The sequence below is a fragment of the Dromiciops gliroides genome, chromosome 3 (assembly GCF_019393635.1).
Source record: "Dromiciops gliroides isolate mDroGli1 chromosome 3, mDroGli1.pri, whole genome shotgun sequence".
In the NCBI taxonomy this organism is placed as follows: domain Eukaryota; kingdom Metazoa; phylum Chordata; class Mammalia; order Microbiotheria; family Microbiotheriidae; genus Dromiciops; species Dromiciops gliroides.
The window spans coordinates 612,571,067-612,598,987 of NC_057863.1; the positions used below are offsets into that span (position 1 = coordinate 612,571,067).

Sequence of the window (27,921 nt, forward strand, 5' to 3'; positions counted from 1 at the left end):
ACGCCTCCCCAAGGAGGGGTGAGAGAAGGGGCAGGAAATCCACTGCTAGAGTGATTCAGGGTACAAGGCCTTTCCATCTCAGGCTCAGGCTCTCTCCTTTCCCTCCCTCCCTTCCTCCTTCACTTCCCCAGGCCTGAGACTCACAGGTAAGCATGGAGGTACAGTGGATAGGTGGTCCGGAATCCACCTGGATTCTAACTGAAAACTGGCTGGTCCTGAAGCCAAGGCAGCTGAGTTCAAGCCCTTGCTCTGACAATGACTGGAAAGAAGTGATCTGGGTCAAACCACTACCTCTCTGAACCTCAGTTTCCTAATCTAGTAAATGGGAATCATAATTCCTATGCCCCTTTGGCTGTTGTGGGGAAGTGCTGCCTCAAAGGCCTATAGACAGCTGAATATCTAGGCAGGTGATAGAGTGCTGGAGTCAGGGGCTTAGTTCAACCCTGACCTCAGATACTACCTGTGTGATCTTGGGCAAGTCACTTAATCTCTGCCTCGATTTTCCTCATCTGTAATAATAGCACCAACATTCCAGACTTGTTGTGAGGATCAAATGAAGTACTACCTGAAAAGGCCCTTGCAGACTTTAAAGCGCTATGTAAATGCTGGTTGTTGTTGAGTTGGCAGGTGACCTATGACTGAGACAAGAGGAAGGGGGACCTGGGTTCTAGCTCTACCACTGACTAGCTATGTGAAGTGGGAGTAATTTGATCTCTCTGGCCTCAGTTTCTTCATTTGGAATAGGAGAAAATAAACCAGCTAGTCTCTAAAGCCTTTGCCAGCTTAATCCACACACAAAGGGGAAAGCACCCAATCCTTGGAGCGTTTCCGTAGTGTTGGCTCTACCACGAACTTGTTGTGTGACCCTCGGCAAGTCACTTTCCATTTCTGGGCCTCAGTTTCCTTCATCTGTAAAATGAGGAATTTGGACCAGACAATCGCCAAGGTCCCATTCGGCTCTAATTTTTACGCCTCCATAAACTCACTCACGTATGTGTACATCCATGCCACACAAATGCACACACACACACACCTCCGCCGAGCCCCAGGCGTCACACGCTGAAGGAGCAGGCGCCAGGCCAGACAAAGGTCATCGAGCTCCTGAGGGGCGCCCCCGGTGACCCACCTTCGAGCCCATCCCAGGCCGTGGAGGCAGAGGGGACCCCGAGCTCCTGGGGCCGGGCCTGGCAGCCGCCGAGCCTCCCACACCTTGTAGACCTGCCTTAGCCGCCCCCTCCCTCCCCCCGACTCCGCGCCCCCCTCTCCCCAGAGGTCACCACGAAAGGGTTAAGGGCTGGGGTGAGGAAGTCCGTCCCACTGCCCGGATGATTGGCTGCTCGGCTCCTGCCCGGCCCCCCACCGCTTGGCCATAGGCCCGCTGGCCGGCTCCGCCCCGCTCGGGCTGCCTGCTTGGGGGGGGGGGCGGTGTGGAAGCGCGCGGCTCGGGTAAAGGGGGAGCACAACACAGAGCGCACGGCGCCCCGACTCCTATTCCAGCTCAGGCTCCCGCTCGGGCTTGCGCTCCCCATCCCGCTCCGGCTCCGGCTCCGCTCCGGCTCAGCTTCGGCTCCAGCCCGGGCTCGGGCTCGCGCTCCGATCCTGCTCCGACTTCGGTTCCAGCTCCGGCTCCGGCTCGGCTCCGGCTCCGGCTCCGGCTGCCACTCCGCGCCCGGCGGCCGAGCCGTCCCTGATCCCTCCGGCGGCGGCGGGGAGGCGGAGTAGGGCCAGGAGAACTGTCAGGAGCAGAGCTATGGTAAGGGCAGAGCTCTCGGGGCGAAGGGCGGGCCTGAGCCCAGCTGGGCAGCTCGGGGGCTCTCGGCTCGGCTCGGGGTGAATCGCTCTGGTTGGAGCGAGCTGCCTTCGATGTGTTCTAGAGCGGCCGGTGGAGATTCCGAGCACAGCGTTCCAGAGCGGCCGCTCGGGGTTCCATTACAGCCTTTCGCAGCTGCCGGGTTGAGTTCGATTTCTGCGATCCAGAGTTGCGTGACTGGGTTCGATTTGTGCGTTCCAGATTTTCAGGGTTGGGTTCCTTTCTGCGTTCCAGCGCGCCGCGTTCGGGTTCGTTATCAGAGTTCCAGACAGCCCGTTAAGCGTTCGATTTTTAGCATTCTAGAGCCAGATTGGCTTTGTTTCTAGTGTCCCACAACAGCTGATTTGGGCTCAGTTGTGAGGGCTCCAGTTCCCACAGTTGGTTCCAAGGTTAGAGTGGTGCCTTTGGGCTTGGGTTTTTGAGCCTTCCAATTGCTTTGGATTCCAGTGTTCTAGAGCTTGGGCTGGGTTCTCTTCAGAGCAAAACAGCAGGATTTGGTTTGATTAGGTTCAGAGAATTCCAAAGCGACAGGTTTGGATTTGGTTCAGCTTGGGGTTGGGTTGGGTTCAGAGGGTTATGGATCTGGGTCGTCAGAACCAGAGCAGGAAAAGCGGGGGCGGCGCAAGAGGCGGGGGGGGGGGGGGGTTAGGGGGAGCCTTCAGCTCAATGGAAATAGGATCTCCTTCCATCCCACTTAGGCGCCCTAATTTTTTTATTTTTCCCAGAGGCAGCTGCGGAAAGGTAGTCTCAGGCTGGAGCAAGAACAGGTTTGGAGAGCAGAGGATTAGGGATGAAGACAGAAGGGGTTCAGAGAATTCAAGAACACGGAGCTGGGGGGAGAGAAGAGAGGCTTTGAGATGGGAGACAAAGAAGGGGTCAGGGAGAAAGGAGGTGGAAGCTGAGGAGAAGGAGGAGGCCAAATTGAGTATTGTGGAGTCAGGAGAAGGAGCTGAGGACTCTCCCACTCTTCAAGGGAGAGAGGAACAGAAAAGAATGAGAGAGAAAGAGAAGAAAAGGCAGAGAAAGAAAGTTTGAGAGGAAGGGCAGGAACAGAAGGGACCAACTAGAAGTCCCCCTACTGAATCCCTGGGAGAAGGAACCAGAAGTGGAGGATTTGGGGGGCGGGGTCTCTGCACCAACCCCCACAGTTTCTGGGGAAAAGGTTCCAGAGTGTCATATTGGGGGAAGGGACCCAGAGTTGCTTCTTTCTAGTGTCCATTCTTCTGCTTGCCCAGGTCTTGTACCTTGGGAAGAAAAGGGGACAGACCAAGCCGGGCATCTAACTGTCTGCTTCATAGGGTCATGGGGGAAGTCCTGGAACAGGAGATCCCCAAGCTCCTATACACTATGGCATCACAGAATGTCCAAGCTGGAGATGCTGCAGACTCAGAATGTTGAAAGATGAAATACCAATAACTGACACTGACATTTCAATTTAACATTGACCAAGCTCTTAAAACCATTATCTCATTGGATCCTCTCAGACATCCTGTAATACAGGGACTGCAAGCCTTATCTTTACAGATAAAGAAACCTAGGTTCAGAGAGGTTATGCCCACATAGCTAAGTAAGATTCAGAGGTGGGATTTGAACCCAGGCCTGCTTGTCTCTGAGACTAGCACTTTATCTATCCTGCCTGGTCCAAAGATGGTCAGAGAAGTTAAATGGCTTGTCAGATGTCCTTAGGGTGGTAAGTTAGTGATCTGGAATTAGGGCCCAGTTCTCCAATTCTACAGGTCTTTGTATGACACTTTACTGCTTTTTAGCAATAACCAGTCTGAGGCCTATTGTGATTGGTGGCTGGATACCTGGATTCTAGGTTAGGTGCTACCACTGTTTTGTTCACCCTGGAAAAGGGGAAAGTCCTTTCCCTTCTCTGACCCTCAGTGTTTCTGCTCTGTGAAATGGGTACAAGTTCTCAGATTTGTCTGAAAGGTAGAGTCTAACAGAGACTATTGTAGGTGCTGCATGGCTAAGAGGAATTCTGTCATCAAGCCACACTGATATCCAGGACCCAGCCAGGCTGCTAGTTATAACTTTTTAGCTTCTTGAGGTTGCTTTGACTGGGGCATGAGAGATCTTGAACCACTTACTTGTCTCTGAACCTCTAGTTTTCTCATCTATAAAATTAAGGGGGCAGGCAGCTAGGTGGCACAGTGGATAGAGCACTGGCCCTGGAGTCAGGAGTACCTGAGTTCAAATCCGGCCTCAAGACACTTAACACTTACTAGCTGTGTGACCCTGGGCAAGTCACTTAACCCCAATTGCCTCACTAAAAAAAAAAAATTAAGGGGGTAGGACTAGAAAGTTTCTAAGGCACCTCTTAGCTCTCACATCCCATGTTCTAAGGGCCCTCCCAGCTCTGACATCCTGTGTTCTAAGGGCCCTCTTAGCTCTGACATCCTGTGTTCCAAGGGTCCTCCTAGTTCTCACATTCCATGTTCTAAGGTCGCTCCCTGCTCTGACATTCTGTCTTCTAAGGGCCCTCCCAGCTCTGACATTCTGTGTTCTAACGGCCCTCCCAGCTCTGACATCCCATGTTCTAAGGCTCCTCTCAGCTCTGAGATTCTCTGTTTTGAGGCTTTTCCCAGCTCTGACATCCTGGGTTCTAAGGCTCCTTCCAGCTCTGACATTCTGTTCCCTAAGGGCTCTTTCAGCTCTGATATTCTGGGTTTTTTCATTTCCTCCAGAGAAGAGGAACCCTGGGTGACTGAGATTAAGTGATCATCCTAGAATAGGGGTATCCCCCAGTAAGTTATTCTTTCCTCTCACAGCCTCCTTGCCAGCTGATTCTTCCGCATTCCTATAGCATTTGGTGACATATGTGTGTCTCCCACTCAATTTTCCCTTTACAGTGTATCTCCCTAGACATGATATTTTTAGCTGTCAGCTCTCAGAGCTAGAAGAGACCTCCAAGGTCATCTAAGCCAGCCACTGATCCAGTGCAGGAATCCCATCCGCGGCATCTCTGCAAGCTAAGGCCTCCCAGCTTTAGCTTGAATACCTCCAGGGACGGGGAGCTCACTCTCTATATGTTTTAGCTCACATTAAGGTTATAGTAAGCCCGTTGAGGGGAGGTTAGCTTCAAGCAGACATTCCGTCTGTGGGTTGCCTCCTTGCCTCTTTTGCAGGCCTAGCCTGAAATCATTCCAGAAAGATCACTGTCTTCTGCTCTCTTAAAAACAACAGGGGAGGGAGACTGATCTTCCTTCTGATCCCAGCTGTGTTGGGTCATTACTGGCCTCATGATCACGGACAAGGACTTTATTCTTCTAGATTCTGGTTGTTGGTGGGGTTTTTTTCCTTCCCAAATCTATAAAAGGGATTGCTTTTTGTACTATCCTCCTCACTGAGTTTTCATTAAGAAAGATCCCAGTGGAGTTTACAAATGGACAGCTGCCTTTTCTCATCTGCAGGACTCTCTCTTACCCATGGCTCATCTGGGGAGCCTCAGATCCTGGATCTGAGCTTGCTGGATGAATAAATGAGTGGATTACCTAGTCCAGTCCCCACAGTGAGGAAACTGAGGCCAAGAGTAGGGAAACTCTTGACCCAGGCTAACATAGCTGCTGAGGGTCAGAGCCTGGATTCTGACATGGATCCTCTCTCCAGGCCTCGTCAGGGAAGGCAACATGGGAGCCACAGTGGAAAGAGTGACCGGTTTGGATTCATGAGGCCTAAGTTCAAATTCAGCTGTGACACCTATTACTTGGGTGACCTTGGGTGTTGCTCAGCCTCTTTAAGCCCCAGTTTCCTCATCTGAAAAATAGAGGAGTCCCCTCCAGCTCAGGAGCTAGCATCCTGGGGCAGCCTAGCAGTCCCCAAATCCAGGTCTTTTCCAGGACAAGAAGTTGCTGCTGTTATTACTAACACTCATCATCGTACAATTAGATTTGTTTTGCTTGGGCCAAAAGAGGAGAATGAACCGTGGATGGAGGTTGCCAGAGGCCGATTTAAGCTACCTTTCAAATTTGCAAATTCACATTCTAATTGAGGGAATGAACTGATCATCGAGGAGGATTTAGTAGCAGGGCAGATGGCAAAGCCTGCTGGTCTGGAGGGTTCAGCAGCAGGGTAGATGGAAAGGCCTGCTAACAGTTGGAGATGACCAGAAGTTATATGGGCTGCTTCAAGGGAGGTAAGGAGTTTCCCTTCTTCAGAAGTCTCAAGCAAGGATTAGATGATTACTTATTGGTGGTATTCTAGAGGAGGTTATTTTTCAATTACAGGTTGGACTAGCTGGCCTTGGAGATCCCTTTCCTGAGATTTTGGAGAGAGATCAGGCTGGCCAGGCCTGTCCAAGCTCTTGGAAGGCCAGGCTGAGGAGCCCGGAAATGAGATTCAGAAAAAACTGGGTCAGCTAATGGTGTGAGTTGTTGACACCCCCAAGTGCACATGGTTCCTGAGCCAGTCCCTGCTCTTTAGCCTGGGATGGAACAGTAATCCACCGGAGATCGGGTAACTCTAGGCTGCTGATGGACCCTTGCCCATCACACTGTGTTTTGCTGGAATCTCCCTCTCTGGGAAGAACAGAGGCTGGGAGGGGGGTGGCGTGGGGATTTCAACACCATCCAAACAAAGCTATGTTCTTCTCTGCCTGCTCAGCCAAGTTTCCTCCATCCCCCAGGGTTCTTCTCCATGACTCGTTCCCAGAGAGTTCACATTCTGTTTCCCAGCTCCCCCCTCAGATGTAGCTAATGGTCCCCAATTCCCTAGACCAGGCCATTAACCCTTCTTGGGGAGATGGAGATGCTATGAAAGGCCTACAGGATTCTAGGCACCTTTGAAGCCATGGACAAACCTCCTCCATTTCCAGATGAGTTAACTAAGGTTCAGAGATTAAGAGGCTTGTCCAGAGTCACACAGCTACTGAATGCTGGAGAGGGGGTCCCGGCCCAACTTGCTTCCCTTTATGCTGCCCTGCCAACCCAAATAGGTTGAAATCCCCACTGTAGGACGGTGAGCTCCTTACATTCCTATTTCCCCCTATTGGTGTGGTTATTATAAGATAGCTGCTTGGTTGGTGGCTATCCTTCGTTGTCAAAGAGAACCAGATAAGATATGGTTGAGGGACTTGCCCAAGGTCACACAGCGTTTTTAGAAATAAACTTAGGTGCCATAAAAGTATGACTAACTCACATTTCTTTAGGGCTTCAATCTTAATAGTAGCTAGCATTGATACAGCACCTACTATGAGCCAGGCACTGGGCTAAGTGCTTTATAAATATTATTTCATTCGCTCCTCATGGCAACCCTGGGAGGTAATTAATCACTTGGAGTTTTCTTGGCAAAGATATTGGAGTGGTTTGCCATGTTCTTCTTCAGCTCATTTTATAGCTGAGGAAACTGAGGCAGACAGAGGTTAGGTGACTTGCCCAGAGTCACATAGCTCATGTCAGAGGATTGGAACTCGGGGTCTTCCTGCCCTCAGGCCTGGGACTCTACCTGTTGCTCCACCGAGTGTTTCACGGTAACGAGGCCATGTGGTTCAGTGGGTAGAGTGCCAGTTCAGAAGACCTCCTCCTTAGTATCTGTGGGACCTTGGAGAAGTGACTTCACTTTCCTGGGCCTCAGTATTCTCAATTGTAAAATGAGGAGGGGGGGTGGTGGTGGGTGCTGGAATAGATGGCCTCTGAGCTTTCTCACGTCTCTAGAACTAGGACCCTATGACCTTGAAAGGGTAGGTCTCCACATGTTGTAGATGAAGAAACACTCAGGGAGGCCCATACAGTTGGGGGGGGGTGGTGGTAAGAGTTGAGATTTGAACCCAGATCTTTCCAGACTCCAGTCTGGTGCTCTTCCCTTTCTTCCCATGCTGCTTTCCCTGTACTCCTACAACACCTAAAGGTTTACAGAACACTTTCCACACAGCAAACCTGTGAGATACATGGTGTGGGGCGGCTAGGTGGTACAGTGGATAAAGCACTGGCCCTGGATTCAGGAGAACCTGAGTTCAAATCTGACCTCAGACACTTGACACTTACTAGCCGTGTGACCCTGGGCAAGTCACTTAACCCTCATTGCCCCACATTTTAAGAAGAAGAAGAAGAGATATATGGTATAAGAATTGTTATCCCCATTTATAAGCAAGCCAGGAGGTTCTGGGTTCAAATTCTGCCCCTTACTTATTGGGCCAGGCACTTACCTCTAAGTGCCCCAAGGCAAGTCTTTATAAGTCCCACTTGCTTTGGGACAGGGAATTCCTCACTGGCATCTCCCTCTACCAATGAAATCATAGGTGCAGCCCTTATTCCCATTTTACAGATGAAGAAACTAAGTTTCTGCAGGTTTTAAGTGATTTCTCTCCCTATCTCACCCCCATTAGCAAATCTGGGAAGTGTTGGATCTGGACCCCAGACTTGGATCCACTGCTGTTTCTTGTGCACTGCCCCGCCTCTTGACTGAGGTCTCCCAAGCCACAGTTCTCAACTCTAGTACAAGCAAAGACTTGGAGGTGGGAGAGTACGGAGTGTGTTTCAGGCAGCATAGGGCAGGGGAGGTGAGTTCCACTCACCTTTGTCGAGTGCATGGCCCAGGATTGCATGACATAAGATAGAAAGGTAGGTTGGAGCTAGATTACAAATGGCCACCAATGCTAGGCTTTGGATCTGGCACTAGGGAGCCACTGAAGGTTCTACCGGAGCCAGATATTGTGTAACCTGGCGGCTCTCCCAGGCTTCCCTTCCCACACAGCTTGGCCAAGAACTGAGCTCGGGGCCACCCTGGTAGTGATATCACCCTAGGGAGCCTTTATAGGTGGCTGAGGACAATAAATAAATACAGGGGAGGAACAGAGCAGAATTTGATGGGGTGGAAATAGGGCTTCAGGTGCCTCATGGAAAACCCCAGGTAGATGTGTGGGGCCGGAAGGGGAGAGGAGGGGCCTCGATCCACAGCCAGGAGGAAGAAGCCTTTGGAGAAGCCAGTGGTTGGAACCTAACCTGTCATCTCAGGTGGGGTCTGCCAAAGGCCAGTTGTTGGTTATATGATGTACTCATGTTCCTCTTGCAGAACTGGAGATGGACAAACTGTTCTGTTTGGAAACTTTATAAATAACATTGATACCTTGTTTCACCAGCAGAGTCAGGGCCCTGGGAAGGACCGGGGAAGGAGGGACTTGGGAACTTCCCATCGGCCTGGGTTATGGCTCTCCCTCAGGGGTTCCTAACAGCAGAGATTCTGTCTTAATAGGTTTCCACATCCACCAACCCCACTTTCTGTTTCCCTTAGTTCTCATTGCTCACATTGTCCCTAGCCTTGGGAAAGAATATTGACTCTGGGGTCAAAGCCATGTTCTGCCACTTATCACCTGGGTTATCTTAGACAAGTGTTAGGTCAATGATACCACACTTCCCTTCCCCGACCTAGTCTTTGTTAAAAATCCCCATTGTTCAAGAGCCAGCACACAGAACCCATCCTCAAAGCAGCCCTAGCTGATCTGACCTATTCTGGTGAAAGAATCACCTCAGAATTTTCTGACTTCTGGCTATCTGGCTATCCCTGGTATCCCAGGATTAGTGTGATACCAAACCCATTAGATGAAAAAAAAAAATCACTGATGGATATTCTGCCCATTTTCCAGATAAGGAAACTGAGGTGCAGAGAGATATGCCTCAAGTCAGACTATCTAAGCATTGTTGGAGTTAGAATGTAAACCTGGGGGGGGGGGCAGCTAGGTGGCACAGTGGATAAAGCACTGGCCCTGGATTCAGGAGGACCTGAGTTCAAATGCGGCCTCTGACACTTAACACTTAACTAGCTGTGTGACCCTGGGCAGGTCACTTAACCCTCATTGCCCTGCCAAAAAAATAAATTTAAAATAAAATAAATTAAAAAAAAAGAATGTAAACCTGGCTTCCCCTGAGTTTATGTTCTATGCTTTTGTTTTGTTTTGGCCACAAGTCTCTGCCACCAGACAAGGTCCCAGGGAAGACAGAAAGATCTGAGTAAGACATGCTCTCCCCGCCTCCCTTTTTAAAGAGCTTGGGGTCTGTAGAGAGGCAGTGTGGTATAGTGGATAGAGCCAGCCTGAAGTCTAAGTTCAAACCCTGACTGTGGCACATCCTGGCTGTGTGACCCTGGACAAGTCACTTAACTTCTTAGAGCTCTAGACAGCTCTCTAACACAGTCATTTGCAGAGGAGGTACCATCTGGCTTTGGTAGAGGGAGTTTCCTCACCCACTCAGAAGTTCCCCCTAACAATCTAGCTGCTATCCCTGTCTTACAGTTGAATAGGGGAATAAGGTATATAGAGATAATTACAATCCAGATGAGAAAATATTAAGTGAATTGGAAGGGGTTGGGCACAGAGAGACCTCTGCCTGCTGGGAGGTACCAGCAAAGCCTTCTTGGAGAAGGTAGCTAGTGCCTGAGCCAAGGAAAGGGAGGGAATTCTACAGGGGGGAGATGATTGGGGGGAGGGACTGTGGGGGGATCCTAGTCAGGAAAGAGGTGCCTTGTTGCCATCAAGGTATTTTATTGTCCCCAGTACAGCTGGAGGCCCAGCCCATGACATAAGCAAATGACTAGTGGGTTGCACAAAGCCACAGGATTCTGTAGAACTTGGGTCTGGGGGTGGGGAAGAGTAGTGTAATCGGGTACCAAAGGTTCCTGGATCTGCCCTTCCCTACTTCCCTTTTTTTCCTTTCATCATTTCTTCTGATCTCATTATTTCACACAGTGAGCAGAAGTGAAAGACGGGGGACCCTTCAAATGACTATTTTCCTGGCAAGATTGGTATAGGGTACGGGGACAGAGGTTGGGCTGTAAGAACATGGCCACCTTTCTTTTTCTTTTCTTTTCTTTCTTTCTTTCTTCTTCTTTTTTGGGGGGGGTGGGGTGGGGCAATGAGGGTTAAGTGACTTGCCCAGGGTCACACAGCTAATAAGTGTCTGAGGCCGGATTGGGACTCAGGCCCTCCTGAATCCAGGGCTGGTGCTTTATCCACTGTGCCACCTAGTTGCCCCAATCTTTCTTTAATAGTATTTTATTTTTTCCAGTGATGTGTAAAGACAAGTTTTGTTTTTTTTTTTGGTGAGGCAATTGGGTTTAAGTGACTTGCCCAGGGTCACACAGCTAGTAAGTGTCAAGTGTCTGAGGCCGGATTTGAACTCAGGTCTTCCTGAATCCAGGGCCTGTGCTTTATCCACTGCGCCACCTACCTGCCCCCCAAATTTTAACATTTTAAAAAAATTTTGAGTTCTGAATTTTCTCCCTCCCTCTTCCCACGACAGTAAGCAATTTGATACAGGTTATATTTGTGCAATCATGTGAAATGTACTTCCATATTAGTCATGTTGTGAAAGAATAAACAGACCCAAGCAAAAAAAAAACCCATGAAAAAAATAAAGTGAAAATAATATGCTTCAATTTGCATTCAGACTCTATCAGTTCTTTCTCTGGATGTGAATAGCATTTTTTCTCATGTGTCCTTTGGAATTGCTTTGGATCATTGTATTGCTGAGAAGAGCTAAGTCATTCATAGTTGATCTTCCTTGCTCTTACTGTGTACAATGAATGGTCTTCTGGTTCTGCTCATTTCACTTTGCAACAGTTCATGTAAGTCCAGGTTTTTCTGAAATCTGCTGGCTTGTTATTTCTTATAACACAATAGTATGCCACAACTTGTTCAGCCATTCCCCAGTAGATGGGCATCTCCTCAATTTCCAATTCTTTACCACCACAAAAAGTACTGCTATAAATCTTTTTGTACAAGTTTGTCCTTTCCCCCACCCCCTTTTAAAAATCTCTTTGGGATACAGACCTTGTAATGGCATTGCTAGATCAAAGGATATACACAGTTTGATAGTCCTTTGTCCTTAGCTCCAAATTGCTCTCTAGAATGGTCGGACCAGTTCACAACTCCACCAAAACACCTTAGTGTCCTCATTTTCCTGCATCTTCTCCAACATTTAACATTTTCCGTTTCTGTCATGTTAGCCAATCTGACAGGTGTGAGATGGTACCTCAAGAGTTGTTTTGATTTGCATTTCTCTAATTGATGGTGATCTAGAGCCCTTTTTTTCTATATGACTATAGATAGCTTTGATTTCTTCCTCTGAAAATTACCTGTTCCCATCCTTTGACGAACATGGTCCCTCTTGAAGAAAATGCTACTTGCTTTGCCAGAGGTGCCCACTAGTTGCTATTTGATTCTCAGCTAGTCCTGCTTTAAATTTTGAGTGATGTGAAAGACCTGGGCTCTGCCACCGATTTCCTGTGGGATTTTGGGCAAGTCACTTAATTTCCCCAGGTTCCAGTCTGTAAAGTGAGTTGGCTCAAAGGGCCCTTCCTTTCCAAAGGCCCTCTCTTCCATTGTGTAATTGGCTCTGAAATACCACCTCCTCTTTGACGCCTTCCTAGATTGGGCACAGTAGCTCTCTCCTCTCCCTGCCCAGGGCAGACTTAAATCTCTCCTTGCTACCTCTGTTTCCTATTTATCTTGATTCCTTTTCCCACCCTTTGGTTCCCTGCTGCCCATGAGAATTCACTTGCTCACCCTAGACTGGCTCTTCCTGATGACCTGGCCCTGTATCTGTCCACACATGCATGTTTCTCATCTCAGATGGTTCAGCTTCATGGAGAGAATCCTGGGTAACAGGTGGGAGGCTTCCTCTTAATCATTGCTCTTCCACTGACTCAGTGGCTGTGAGTAAATCATTTCCCTTCTCTGAGCTGCAGTTTCCTCATCTGTTAAATGGGGACAAGAACACTTCCGCTCTTATGAGGCAATGGTTTTGAAAGGGGATAGTAAACTTTGCAAGTCACTATGACAATGTGAGCCATTATTGTCATTTTTAGAACCAGGAGGACAGGGACTCAGTCTTTCTGTGAAATTCAAGATGGCTAATGGGCATCTTATAAAGACGGGGTGGGGCAGCTAGGTAGAGCAATGGATAAAGCACGAGCCCTGGATTCAGGAGGACCTGAGTTCAAATCTGGACTCAGACACTTGACACTTACTAGCTGTGTGACCCTGGGCAAGTCACTTAACCTTCATTGCCCCGCCAAAAAAAAAGAAAGAAAGAAAGAAAGTGGATAAAGACTCTGAGTGTGCTTCATGCTGGCCTTTTTCTTCTTGCATAATCTCTGCCCATCAGTGTCAGTGGTGCTTAATTCTGAGCCTGGGTCAAGCTGTGAGCTGGATAGGAAACTCCACAAGGAATGAAGTAAATGAAACAGCAGAACCCACCCCCCCCCCCAAAGCTCTGAAATTTTGGTAGCTTTTATACCTCTTCAATTCATAGAATGTCAGAGCTGGGAAAGAGCTTAGAACAGAGATTGTCAGAGCTGGAGGGGCCTTAGAACACAGAATGCTTGAGCTGGTAGAAAACTTACAATGGAGAATAGCAAACTGAGAGGAGAACCTAGACTAGAGGATGTTCACACTAGGAAGAGGGAGCCCTTGGAACACAGAATGTCAGAGCTGGAAGGGAACTTAGAATGTGGTATATTAGAATGTGGAATGTCAGAGATGGAAGTGAGGATGTCATTTTCAGTGTCAGTTCAAGAGACCTTAGAATGTACTATTTAGAACACAGAATGTCAGTGCTGGGGGCGGGGAGTGCCTAGAAAGCATCTAGTCTGAGGCTCTTATTTTACAGACGGGGAAACTGAGGCCCAGGGATGTGAAGTAATTTGCCTTTTGCCCCATAATTTGTGGTATAGCCATCAGGAGAACCTGGGTGCTAGCTGCAGAAGCAGCAGCGTCATGGGGCTAACTTTCATGAGAAAACACAGGCACACACACATACACACACACACACATCTACACATACACACACATACACATATACACACATATACACACATACACACATACACACACATACACATACACACACACACACACACACACACACACACACACCCCTTGCCAGAGCATGGGGTCTTCTCCCCTGAGTGATCTCCTGGTTTCAGGCCAATGTTGACATTATAGGTAAATATTGACGTTAGAGTGTTTAGAGTGAAACTTTATTCCTTCTGGCTGCCTCCCTGAACACTTGGCAGAGGTGAAGCCAGAGGGAGGGGGGGGTGCTCAGGGAGGGATGCTCCTCTGCCTGTTGGGACTAGTGCCCACACTCTCACACACACCAAAAAAAGATCCTTCCCATGCCACCCACTCCAAGGGCCGGTGCTTGGGCCCCAGGGCAGATGAGAAATAGGGGGAGGGGGGCGGCTAGGTGGCGCAGTGGATAAAGCACCGGCCCTGGATTCAGGAGGACCTGAGTTCAAATCCGGCCTCAGACACTTGACACTTACTAGCTGTGTGACCCTGGGTAAGTCACTTAACCCCCATTGCCCCTCAAAAAAAAAAAGATAAATAGGGGGAGGGGCCAAAAATCTTGGGTCTCCTCAGGCATTATTGGGGGAGAGGGAACTGCCTTCATCCTCAGCCCAGCCAGAGAATCGCTCCCCCAGTTCTAAATCAGCCACCACCATTTATGCTCCCTACGGTTCCTCCCAGCATGGACAGTTATAGTCCCTGTGGCCCCTTCTCCCCCTGCTGTCCTCGCCTTAGAACTGGGAGGAATCTTGGGGGTCTTCTACACCGATCTCCTCTTTTTACAGACCTAGATCCTGAGACCAAAGAGGCTCAATGATTTCTACTTGGCAGGGCCTGGACAGGACTTATGACTCCAATCCCTCAAGGGTTCCACTATTTCCAGGCCTCTTTGGGACCTCTCACCTTTAAAATTCTGTGCTGACATTCACGTGTTCTAAGGTCCCTCTGGGCTTTAGAACTTTGGGCTTCTATAGCTTAGGGCTGTATCGGTGCCGGCAGGAAGTAGCTCAGCAGTTCAGAGAAGGGGCATCAGCAAGGAAGGCCCCCAGTTTGAGGGGGGGTGATAGATAGCATTAGGTTCAGGCAGGTCCATCTTGGGAGGCAGTTAGATGATGCATTAGGTAGATGGTAGATTTCTGGGCCTGGAGTCACAAAGATCCGAGTTCAAATGTGGCCTCAGATACATACTAGCCATGTGACCTTGGGCAAGTCACTTAATCTCCATTTGCCTCAATCCACTGGAGAGGAAATGGGAAACCACTCCAGTATCCTTGTCAAGAAAATCTCATGGACAGTATGGTCCATGGGGTTGTAAAGAGTCAGACATTACTCAACCATAATAACAACAACAACAACAACGTCCCAGGCCCAGGCCCAGGGAAGTTTCTTTTCTAGTTACCTGAGAGGCCTCTGTCTAACATTCCCTCCCTCAGGCCCCCTGCTCCCACATTGCTGAGAGTCCAGGCTTGGGCCTTTGTGAAAAAGCCACCCCACCCCCAGCCCCGCTTCCAGGAGGTCCCTCCTTAAGCAGAGCCACCCAGGGTCTGGCCTTGTGGGAATATCGAATCACAGGCTCCCACGCAAGCAAACTCTGCAAAGCTCTGGAGTGTCCAGGCCCGGGCCACTGTCCAGCATCCCTGCCTGCATTTCCGTTCCCCCTCTAAACACAAATATCCGATTCCACTCATTGCTCCTGGGAGGCCGGCTTCTTGAAGGGAGGGAGAGCTACCCGATATCTAAATTGCAGTGACCTTGTCACCCTGGTCCTGGATCTGGACAGATGCACCATGGTGTCCCAGAAATAACCACCACCATGCTGGCATTTCTGTAAGGTTTTTTTTTTTGTTTGTTTGTTTTTTAAAGTGAGGCAATTGGGGTTAAGTGACTTGCCCAGGGTCACACAGCTAGTAAGTGTTAAGTGTCTGAGGTCGGATTTGAATTCAGGTCCTCCTAACTCCAGGGTCGGTGCTCTATCCACTGCGCCACCTAGCCGCCCCTCTGTAAGGTTTTAAGGTTAAGCACTTTACAAATATCTCATTTGAGCTTCACACCAACCCTGGGAAGTAGGTACTATTATTATCATCCCCATGTTAGAGATGAGGAAGCTGAGGCACGTAGAGGGTAAGCCGCTTGTCCAGGCTCATATGGTTAGCAAGTGTCTGAGGCTGAATTTGAATTCAGGTCTTCCTGACTCCTGCTTCAAGTCTCGTGCTCTAACCTCTGCACCACCTAGCCAGATTGGAACTGTGGCTCTACCCCTGAAGACTGCTTTTGAAAAGTCAAGTCATGTTAATGAGTGTATTAAGCACCTACTATGTGCCAGACACTATGCTAAGTGCTGGGAAGGTAGGGAGAGGAGAGAGTGATGTGCTTTCCAGGGGAAGGAAGTCTATGGCAAGTGTGAGTTGGTTACTGGTCTTCCTTTTCCTTCCGGGATGTGGGGTAGGGGAGGACAAGACCCTGAACTTGACTCCTAGCTGCTGTTTATAGAGTCCCATATGAAATGAGTGCCTTGAGTCTCCTTCCATTCTAAAGCTAAAATGGGCTCGCTGGGGGCTTTAGGAATAGTGAGGAAGGCAGCCTGGCAGACTTCATAAAGGCACTATGGAAAGAGCAGAAGACCAAGAGCTGTGAGACCTGGGATCTTGTTCTGGAGGGTCCATTGGGATCAGAGGGTCTGAATTAAAATTTTCCTGCTAGTGACTACCTATGTACCTGAGGGAAGTTATTTACCCTCTCTGGGCTTTAACTTCATCAAGAACATGAAGGGGTTGGACTAGATCGCTTCTAAGTTCCTTTCCAGGTCCGAGTTCATGTAAAATAATGGGGTTGGCTGGGCACGGCGGCACATGGCACCAGAAGTAACTGATCTGGGCTCTGTACTGAGATCATCGGTGTGTTGAGCCCCTGAGATCAGGAGGCCACAGGATGCCCAAGGAACAGTAGGCCTGAGCTCTTGTGCTCATCATTAGTTGCATCAAGCCCATGGTAGCCCCTGACACAGAGTCAAAAGCTACTGGTCAGAAGAAAGAGAAGAAGGGAGGGAGAGGAGGAGGGAAGAAGAAAGGAAAGGAAAAGGAAGGAAAAGAAGGAAGGAGGGAGAGGAATGAAGACAGGGAGGGAGGGAGAGAGGAGAAGAGAAAGAGAGGGAGGAAGGAAAGGAGAGGAAGTGAGGGAGGAAAGGAAGAGAGAAAGGGAAGAAGGGAGAAAGGAAGGAAGAAGAGGAAGGAAGGAAGGAAATGATGAAGGCTTTGTAATTATAATGACCAAGCTTGGCTACAAAGAAGAATTGAAAAATTGGACATGCCTCCTCCTTTACCAAGATGTCAGACGCTGGATATGAAATATTGCCTTTATTATCAGATGTGGTGAATATATTAGTGAACTCTTTTACTGAACTCCTTTTTTCTCTCTTTTTTTCTGTGTGTGAGGCAATTGGGGTTAAGTGACTTGCCTAGGGTCACACAGCTAGTAAGTGTTAAGTGTCTGAGGCCGGATTCGAACTCGGGTCCTCCTGATTCCAGGGCCGGTGCTCTATCCACTGCGCCACCTAGCTGCCCCTCTTTTTTTCTCTTTTTAAATCTTTGGCTCCCTAAAGGATGACTCACTAAGTATGAGAGGTGAGGGAAGGATTAAGTAAGGAATGTGATATAAAAACCAAAGGTGTCAAAAAATGTTTTTAATGAGGGCCTGGATTGAGTGATTTCTAAGATACCACTTGGAGCCACAGATGTGTCTGGGGAAGCATATCATCAAACATCAGAGCTGGTAGAGACTTTAGAAATAAAGTAGGCAACCCCCCTTATATTATAGTGCAGAAAACTGAGCTTCAGAGAGGGAAGTGACTTGGCCCAGGGTCACTATGCTTGGTGGAGCCGTAGGGATTTGAGTCTAGTGCCTTCTTATGCACTCTATTGCCCAGGCTTAAGAACTTGAAGGCTCAGAGCTGGGGGAAAGAGAGAAGGGGGAATAGATGTGTGTTTGCCAGTCTCTTTCATAGACATCTGGTATGCTCATGTGAGGGAGGGGCCCCTCACCCACCGGTCCCTCACCTCCCAGGCACCAGGTGCCCAAGCCCACCCTTCTGGGTGACATGACTCTTATGCTCAGCCATGAAGGTACTGTCCTGGCTGTATGAAAACCATCTGGGTTGATGTATGTGTGTGGGAGGGGGAGCAGGGCCCTCTGACCTCTCAGCATGGTCCTGGGGCCCTGTGAGACCACAGAGCAGTCAGCCCTGCCTTCTCTCACTTTGAAATATTTCAAAGGAAAATAAGAGAGAAAGGAAACAAAGCCACAGCCCACAAACCTCTGCTCAGACTCGGTTGTTGATAATAGATCAGTAGTCAGGACTGCATATGTGTATGTATGTGTATGTATGATTTGTGTGTGTTTGTGTATGCACGTGTTTGTGTACATGTAGGAATGTTTGCATATGTGTGTGTGTGTGTGTGTGTGTGTGTGTGTTTGGGGACATGGAAAATCTCAGCCAAGCTATTTGGGAATTGTTTCTTAAAATTTTTTTTTTAATTATAAACTTTAACATCTGCAAAATTGGGCATTTACACACACACACACACACACACAGAGTATTATACAAAAAGAGGCTTGATTGTGATCAGTGAATCCCCATTTCACACCTGTCACATGCTAGATTTTACAAGCCACTTTCCTTGTCAGAGCCCAGTGAGGTAGGTAGTGGTGTGGATATTTTCATTCCCACTGTGTACATGGAGAGATCAAGGCTCAGATCAGGGGAGATGACTTTCCCAGGGCAACAAAATCACGGAGAGTCCTTTGAAAGGCTGGGGCTTGAACCAGGGACTCTCCTATCTCCTGGGCCTCTGGGCCCCACTAGCTGGGAGGTCAGTGAACAGTTCCTGTTGGGACAGCGCTCTAAAGTTTCCAAGGCACTGTCTGCCAAATTCCACGTGCCAGTTGTCTCCCAAGATGAAATGTAAGTTCCTTCAGGAGAAAAATTGTTGGAGCTTTGTTTTTGTTTCATTTTTTTTTTGTCTTTGTACCCCAGAATGCCGCACAGTGCCTGGCACATGCTTGATTGGTTGATGGTGAAAAAGATTGATAGGGATAGGGACTGGCCCTTCCTGGGAGAAGAGGTTGTAATAATGATAGTTAACATTTACATATTGCTAAGGTTTATGTGATACTTTGGCATATATTGTCTTCCTTAATCCTCATGTTACTATCTCTGTTTGACAGATGAGGAACTGAGGCTCAGAAAGGTTACTTACCTGAAATTATGCACCTAATAAGGGTCAGAAACAAGATTTGAAGTTGGGACTTCCTGGTTCCAGGTCCAAGGCTTCTCCAGGATGCCTAGGTGCTACCTAACTCCTGTATCTCAGAGAATTGCCCTCAGCATGGACAAGTGACTTGCTTGGGATCAAGTCTCTCATATATGAGTCGCTTGTACGTTCTGAAGGCATGGACATGCATATGTATGTATACATGTATGTATATGTGTGTATCTATACATAGACACATATGGAGAGAGAGAGTGAGCTATATAGACCAAGTATATGCATCAGAAGGTAAGACTTAGGTTCAAGTGTTCTCGGATACATATTTTTGTTGTTATTCCATTGTTTTTTGGTCATGTCCAACTCTTCATGATCCCATTAGAGGTTTTCTTGGCAAAGATACCGGAGTGCTTTGCCACTTTTCTCTAGCTCATTTTACAGATGAGGAAACTGAGGCAAACAGGGTTAAGTGACTTGCCCAGGATCACAGTGTCTGTGGCAGGATTTGAACTCAGATCTTCCTGAGAACACTGAGAAGTAGATCAAGGAAGGTCTTATCTAGGAGGTGGCCCCTGAGCTATGCTTTGAAGGAATCAAAAGCCACCATAGGCTCTGGACCTGAGAGAGACGTGAAAGGCCATGAAATTTGACTCCCTCATTTTATAGATAGGGAAACGGAGGTCCAGAGAAGTTATGTGACTTACCCAGGATCATATAGCTAATGAGTGTCTGAGGCAGGATTTGAATCCAGGTCTTCCTGACTCTGTGGTCAGTTCCCTTGGGGGAACCACTTGTGCTAAGGGATTGAGCTGAGGTTTCATAAACCATGGATGCACTCAGATGGAAATGGGGAAGTTTGGAAGAAGGATGGATTTGGGGCGGGGGGAAAGTAGGACTTTTATTTTAGACAGGTAGAATTTGAGATGCCTATGGGTCATGTTTTCAACATTCCTCAGAGAAAAGCAGTCCCAGTATAATTATCATTCCTGTTTTCCAGATGAATTTGGAAACTAATGTAGAGTGGACACTTGCCCAGAATCATAAACAAATCTTTGGTAGAGCTGGGCCTCAAATACAGGTCTTCAATCTCCAAGTACCATGTCTTTTGTTGTTTTAAAAATTACTTATTAATAATTTTTTATGTTATATAAACCACTTCCAAATTTGCCCCCTCTGCCCTTCCCCAAAGAACCATTGCTTGAAACAACCTCGCCCCCCCAAAAAAAAGAGAGGGGGGGAGGGAGTCAAATTAAATTCATTTGTTTTGGTTCTTTTTCTTTCCATTTACACTATTGTAGTGATTGGATAGATTGTTTTCCTAGTTCTGCTGAATTCATTTTGCATCGGTTCTTATGAGTCTTCCCATGAGTCTTTATAGTCTTCCTACTCATAGCTTCTTTTTTGTTTGTTTGTTTGTTTTTTTAATGAGGCAATTGGGGTTAAGTGACTTGCCCAGGGTCACACAGCTAGTAAGTGTTATGTGTCTGAGGCCGGATTTGAACTCAGGTACTCTTGACTCCAGAGCTGGTGCTCTATCCACTGTGCCACCTAGCTGCCCCTACTCATAGCTTCTTAGAGCACCATGTTGTTGCCATCATATGATGTTCATGAACCTGAAGATGTTTAGCCATTCTCCAGAGGCAGCTGGTGATGAAACTGATAGCCCCTAAAAGATGTACTAAGAATAATTTAATGTGGAAAAAACACATATAATTTATTCAGTTACTTGGTAAATGTAAAACATAAATAAAGACATCTCATTGACCTTGAAAGAAAGCAAGGGAAGGAGGATAGAGAGAAAGAAGGAAGAAAATAAGAGAGAAAGAGAGAAGGAAGGGAGGAAGGAAAGAAAGAAAGAAGGAAGGAAGGAAGGAAAAAGATAGCACACTAAGCCTAGAGTCTGGAAGACCACAGTTGAAATCCAGCTTCAGACACTAGCTGAGTGACCCTGGGCTAATCACTTAAAAAGAAAAGCCCTATTTGCCTCAGTTTCCTCCACTGTAAAATGAGGGTGTTAATAATAGTACCTACTTTGCAGGATTATTATGAGAGCCAAATATGATAGCATTTGTTTTTTCTTTCTTTCTTTCTCTTTCTCTCTTTCTCTCTTTCTCTCTTTCTTTCTTTCTTTCTTTCTTTCTTTCTTTCTTTCTTTCTTTCTTTCTTTCTTTCTCTCTTTCTTTCTCTCTTTCTTTCTTTATTTATTTCTTTCTTTCTTTCTTTCTTTCTTTCTTTCTTTCTTTCTTTCTTTCTTTCTTTCTTTCTTTCTTCCTTCCTTCCTTCCTTCCTTCCTTCCTTCCTTCCTTCCTTCCTTCCTTCCTTCCTTCCTTCCTTCCTTCCTTTCTTTTAGTGAGGCAACTGGGGTTAAGTGACTTTCCCAGGGTCACACAGCTAGTAAGTGTTACGTGTCTGAGGCCTAATTTGAACTCAGATCCTCCTGACTCCAGGGCCCATGCTCTATCCACTGCGCCACCTAGCTGCCCCAATATGATAACATTTGTAAAAAGTGCTTAGCACAGGGGCAGCTAGGTGGTACAGTGGATAAAGCACTGGCCCTGGATTCAGGAGGATCTGAGTTCAAATTCGGCCTCAGACACTTAACACTTACTAGCTGTGTGACTCTGGAGAAGTCAGTTGACCCTGATTGCCCCACCAAAAAAAAAGAAAAGAAAAAGAAAAAAGACAAAGTGCTTATTAGCACAATGCTTGGCATATAGCAGGTACTCCATCTGTTTTGTTTCCAGTTCTTTCCTACTGTAAAATGGGCCAGCGCCTTTTCTGTTGTACATCAGCACAGTAAGTTACGAGGGGGTCCTTCATGCTGTGTCTGTATTCCAAACTTAGCATTTTCTATAGTCCCTGGCATAGAGCAGGTACTTGATAAATGTTGACTGACGGATTGACTTAGCTCTTTCCCATTGTCCGCCGAAATTATACTGTGGTTCTGCAAGGTGGCCTTTTGTTGAGTGACTCAATTAATTTCTCCGCTTGGTGTTTCAGGCCAGCAAAACAGTTTCTATTGGCTTAGAATATTTCAAAGACTTCCAGATCATTTATTTTTATGCAGCCCTCTGTCTCATTTTAGAGATGGGAAATCAGAGGCAGAGAGAGAGAGAGAGAGAGAGAGAGAGAGGAAGTGGCTTTGTCAAGAGAAAGCCTGGAATGATAATGCTAGTCTATGTACTGGGAAGTCCATTATTAAGTGCCCCCTGTATACAGAGCACTCACCATGCTTGGTGCTGGGGAAGACATGTTAAATGCTCAGGAAAGCCCTGTGAGGTAGGTGCAACTATGATTCCCATTTTATGATCAGGAAACTGAGGCGAGAGAGGTTAAGTGCTTTGCTAGTAAGTTTTGAAGAAGAATTCAAATCAAGGTATGTCTGATCCCAGATCTCTACGCACTATAAAAATTGAAACTAGAGGGGCAGCTGGGTGGCACAGTGGATAAAGCACTGACCCTGGATTCAGGAGGACCTGAGTTCAAATCCAGCCTCAGACACTTGACATTTACTAGCTGTGTGACCCTGGGCAAGTCACTTAACCCTCAGTACCCTGCCAAAAAAAATTGAAACTAGAGAAGGAAAGAGACTTTCCCAAGGTCACTGAGCCAGGAAGTGGTTCTGCCATGAGTATGAACTCAAGGGTCCTGATACCCAATCCAACTTCCTCCCCTCTGACCTCTCTGCCTATGGGATGAAGATCTCCCTTTAAACCTGAGCCACAGAAGTTCAAGACAAAAGGAGGCATTGCTTTTCCACATTAGTACTGGAGTGGGACAGAATAGGATTTAGGCCAACTTCTGAATGATAGGACCAAACATGGCTTTTGGGCAACATCTCAGATTCTCTTTCCTTTTAAGGTGGAGGCCATAGTCATGGACAGTAAAAAGTACACTGAGTTTGAACAGAAGCTGGTTCCTGCCACTGAATTACGATTGTGACCTTGGACTAGTCACTTCCTCAAATCTGTGCCTCAGTTTCTACATTGGCAAAATGCACAGGTTGGTCTAGAAATCAGGAGTTTCTAATTTTTTTTAATGTCACAGACCCCTTTGGCAGTCTGGTGAAGCCTGTGGATACTTTCTTAGAATAATGTTTCAAATTTATAAAATAATGTGCATAGACTTGCAGAGGAAATATATATATATATATATATATATATATACACATATAATTTTTTTTTTGGCAGGGCAGTGAGGGTTAAGTGACTTGCCCAGGGTCACACAACTAGTAAGTATTAAGTGTCTGAGGCCAGATTTGAACTCAGGTCCTCCTGAATCCAGGGCCGTTTCTCTATCCATTGCACCACCTAGCTTCTCCTATATATGTGTGTGTGTGTATATATATTTGTTTTTGTTTTGTTTTGTTTTTTGAGAGGCAATGGGGGTTAAGTGACTTGCCCAGGGTCACACAGCTAATAAGTGTTAAGTGTCTGAGGCCGGCTTTGAACTCGGGTCCTCCTGAATCCAGGGCTGGTGCTCTATCCACTGTGCCACCTAGCTGCCCCTATATATATATATATATTTTTTTTTTTTTTTAAATACAGTGATCAGTATAGTTTAAAAATCCAGTTCACGGGACCTTTGATTTAGAACCCCAGGAGTAGATGATCTTCAAAGGCCTTCCCAACTCTACTGTTCCATGTTCTAAGGGGCCTCCAGGCTTTACCCTTCCATGTTCTGTAGCCTCTCCTCCATGTTCTAAGTCTCCTCCCAGCCCTGACATTTCATGTTCTCAGAGAACTCCCAGCTCTGCCATCCTGTGTCCTAAGGGCCTTCCCAGTCTTCACAGTCTGTGTTCTAAGGCTCCCCCCCACCCCAGCTCTGACATTCTGTGTTCTAAGCTCCCTCCCAGCCCTGACATCCTGTGTTCTAAGGGTCCTCCCAGCTCTGCCATCCTGTGTTCTGAAGTCTCTCTCAGCTCTGTCATTCCATGTTCTAAGAGCCCTTCTAGGTCTGACTTTGCTCAGCACAGTGCCTGGTACGGAGCAGATTCTTTATAAACACTTATTCCCATCCCTTCCCTTTGTGTTCTAAGGGCCCTTCAAGTTCTGGGACAAGTGAACATTTACATTTAAATCCCTCACTCCCCTCCACTGAAGATGTTACCCAGGCCCCATTCTCTTTCTCTGTCTCTTTCTCCTTGACTGATCCCTCCTGTTTGAGCTTTGTTCCTTGTCCCTGGGTGGTGGTGAGTCATTGACCGGGCTCTTTAGGGGAAGGAAAGAGGAATTTTTCTCCTTCCTGGGGCTGGTTTGGGTAACTCAGTGTGACGCACTCTAGATCTCCATTATTCCTAGATCTGCATTATTCGAGAGGAGGGCTCCTCGCTCTCCCCCAGATTTGTGTGAACCTGTGGGTCTCCCCCAGCTTTCTTGTAGCACCTCTGCATCTGGCCAGCCTGAAAGGGAGGTAGTGATTTATGAATGAGCGGGTTTCTGGGGTCTGCAGCAGGCTAGCCTGTTCTTCCCTTTAGAACATGAATCACTGTTCTGGAGTTGGGCTGTTTCTCTTTTGTTCTCCTATCTAGGGCATGAGCGGTCAGGCAAGAGCAGGGCGGTGGTCTCCTCTTCTGTGCTGTTCCCCCCCCCCAAAGCAAAACCCAACAAAAACCTCCTTCCCTGTATTTAGAGAAAACTGACCACAGGATAAAGGGGGATCATGGAGGAGTGACGGAAATAGCAGCAGTCAGTTTCAGGCCTAACTTGATAAACCACAAGTATGAGAGTTATCTGAGAATGTCTTCATGTACAGACTCAGCTCACATTCATCTCCAGTTACTAGAGAGAGCTGGGTGGGCTCTTTGGGGTGTTTGGGCTCTCTCCTCCAATTATGGATTACCTCCCCTATGAGTTTTGTGGAATAAGTTTTAATCCCAGCTTGGCATACTGGAGCCCACCTTGTGGGTTCAGGGGCTGCAAAGTCATTTTAACGTGTTCTTGAGTCAGGCGGAGCAGCCGATAGAGCGCCAGGCCTGGAGTCAGAGACACTCCTCTTCCTGAGTTTAAATCTGGCCTCAGACATTTACAAGCTGTGTGACCTTGGGCAAGTCACTTTACCCTGTTTGCCTCAGTTTCTTCAACTATAAAATGAGCTGGAGAAGAAAATGACAAACCACTTCAGAATCTCTGCCAAGAAAATCCCAAATGGGGTCATGAAGAGTCAGAAATGACTGGATGTAAGGAGGGATAACATTCCAAATGCAGGATTAATGGCTCCTCCATGCCTAAGTAGGCCCCATGGGTTATATTAGCCAAAAAAATTTGTACCTTAGTGGCCAACCCTCTGTGACAAGTTTCTTTCCCTTTGGCATGGCTGGTCCTTGGTGGACAAAAACAAGGCCTGTTGCTGAATCTGAACATAAAGACTTTAATTAAAAAAATTTGAACTTAACAGACATCAACATGAACATTTTCATATGCAAAAATTATTTGGGAAAATATACGAATAAATGAAACTGGAAATCAGTTGCCTAAAGCTTGATTTGGGGGATATGTTGTTCAGTCATGTCTACCTCTGCGTGACCCTGTGGACCTGGAATGGTTTGCCGTTTCCTTCTCCAGTGGATTAAGTGTAGACAGAGGTTAAGTGACTTGTCCAGGGTCACACAACTAGTATCTGAGGCTGGATTTGAACTCAGATCTTTCTAACTTTAGGCCCAGTATTCTATCTACTGAGCCACCCAGCTACCTCCTTCAGGATATGACTTCCTCTTAATGTCCCACTGATATCTTTTGTGTACTTTATAATGTTTCATTGGTGCTCATTTCCTCTTTTTTTTTTTTTTTTTTTTGCTGTCACTACCCATATAATCACTGTCTTCTCCCCAGTGAAGCAAATAAATATAGTCAAGGAAAACAAATCCACACATTGGCCATGCCTGAAAGTGTAGGCTTTTCTGCACGTTTAGTCCATCACTTTTTAGTTGGGAGGGGAGGAGCATGCTTCATGATCTTCAGTCTTCTAGGAAGACCGAAGATTTCCTAGGCTTTCAAAATTATTTTCCTTTAAATGACTGGCTCACACAAGATCTTGCATGCAGACCTTAAAACCCTACATACACAAAGCTATTATTATTAATTTTTTTTGGCGGGGCAATGAGGGTTAAATGACTTGCCCAGGGTCACACAGCTAGTAAGTGTCAAGTGTCTGAGGTCAGATTTGAACTCAGGTCCTCCTGACTCCAGGGCCGGTGCTCTATCCACTGTACCACCTAGCTGCCCCAGACAGACTCGGTTTTTGATTTTCAACACCTTCTTAACTCCCTCAGTTGCGTTTCCCTTCTGATTGGAGGGCCAGAAAGTAACATAGTAAACTCCTTCCACAGCCTTCCTTTATAGTGGGCTCAAAACTTTCAGAATTTCCAGTAACTCTCCATTTTCCATCAGCAGCTCGGCTTTATTTTGACTCCAGGTAACTTCATTCCCTTTCACTGGTACCCCTGCATGCGCCCCACCCCTCTCAGCCACTTTTTGTGTGGTCTTCCCCCTTTAGATAGTAAGCTCCCTGAGGGCAAGGATTATCTTTTTCCTATTTATATCATCAGTGCTTATTGAATTGAATTGAATTGCTCTACATCTCCATCTTTTTTTTTTTTTTTAGGTGAGGCAATTGGGGTTAAGTGACTTGCCTAGGGTCACACAGCTAGTAAGTGTTAAGTGTCTGAGACTGGATTTGAACTCAGGTCCTCCTGACTCCAGGACCAGTGCTCTATCCACTGTGCCACCTAGCTGCCCCTACATCTCCATCCTGTAAGCATCATATCTTTCTGTCCAAACCTATCCCTCTAATTGAGAGTTTGCCATTATTCTATTAGTCATTAAATTTTGTCATAGCTCAACATCATTCTTGATTCTTCTCACTCCAGTCAAATCTTGTCAATTTTACCTGAGCAACTTCTCTCCCATTCATCCCTTTTCCTCTGCTCATACATTGCTGCCACCCAGGTTCCGATCCTCATCAGTTCTCACTTGGACTATCGTATCAGCTTCCTGATTAGACAGACTGCTGGTTTCTGTGTCTCTCCTCTCTTCAATCCTGCCACCTGACCAGACTGCCAAAAAAATCTTCCTAAAGTAGAGATCTGACCGGGTTAGTCCATCGCTCAAGAATCTTCAGTGTCTCCCTATCCCTATTACCTTTTTTTGTGTGTGTGTGTGTGTGGGGGGCAGTGTGGGTTAAGTGACTTGCCCAGGGTCACACAGCTAGTAAGTGTCAAGTGTCTGAGGCCGAATTTGAACTCAGGTCCTCCTGAATCCAGGGCCGGTGCTCCATCCACTGTGCCACCTAGCTGCCCCCTCCTTATTACCTTAAGGATCAAATACAAACTCCTTTACTTGGCATTTAAAGTTCTTCTTATTCTGTCCCCCTTCCACCCTTCCAGACTGATTTCACATTATGCCCCCTTTCACGCCGTCTGCATTTCACCCAATTTGGACTACTTACTATAACCCAAACTCTGCCTCTGCCTCTGTGACTTTGTATAGACTCTTGCCAATGCCTAGAACACACTTTTCTCCACTGCCTCTTAGAGTCCCTAGCCATATTCAATATCCAACACAAATACTACAGCCTTTATGGAGTCTCCTGATCTCTCAAATTATAGTTGTAATTATTTTTCTACTTGCATATCATATTTTACCCCCTGCTTCCCACCCTGCAGCAGGGCAGGTATGGTTTTGCTTTATCCTTCTATCTGTAGCAGTGCCTTACACATAGTAGGTGCTTAATAAGTGTTTTTTAAATTGAAAGGCAAAGAATGAAGACTTACTGTGTACTCTAGCATCAGATTAAACGTGTTTTTGGATTCTCTATTCCCCTGCCCACCATATCCTGCTCACCCCAGGCTGCCCCTAAAATGGTTACTTAGGCATAGATTGGGTGTTTTCTTTGGCACTGGATCATAAAGTAGGAAGGGCCATTCCCCCCTCTTCTGGTTAAGGAATTATTGCATTGAAATTAATCCATCAGAGGGCTCTTTTTTTTTTTCTTAAACATTTTCAAAAGAAGAAACTTTACTGCCTTTTTTAGCAGGGAACCAAGGTAAATGGTATTGATGAGTTATT

At 46.9% G+C, this 27,921-nt stretch overlaps 1 protein-coding gene across 1 annotated transcript in view; it reads left to right on the forward strand.

Annotated features, from left to right (window-relative positions):
* The first annotated feature begins 1,431 nt into the window (after positions 1-1,431).
* The window catches only part of ECE1 (endothelin converting enzyme 1), a 203,161-nt gene continuing 176,671 nt past the window's right edge, over positions 1,432-27,921 (forward strand). The window contains exon 1 of the mRNA XM_043992075.1: positions 1,432-1,753. Coding sequence (XP_043848010.1) covers positions 1,751-1,753 — 3 coding nt within the window. The 5' untranslated portion in view covers positions 1,432-1,750. The remainder of the gene's footprint in view (positions 1,754-27,921) is intronic.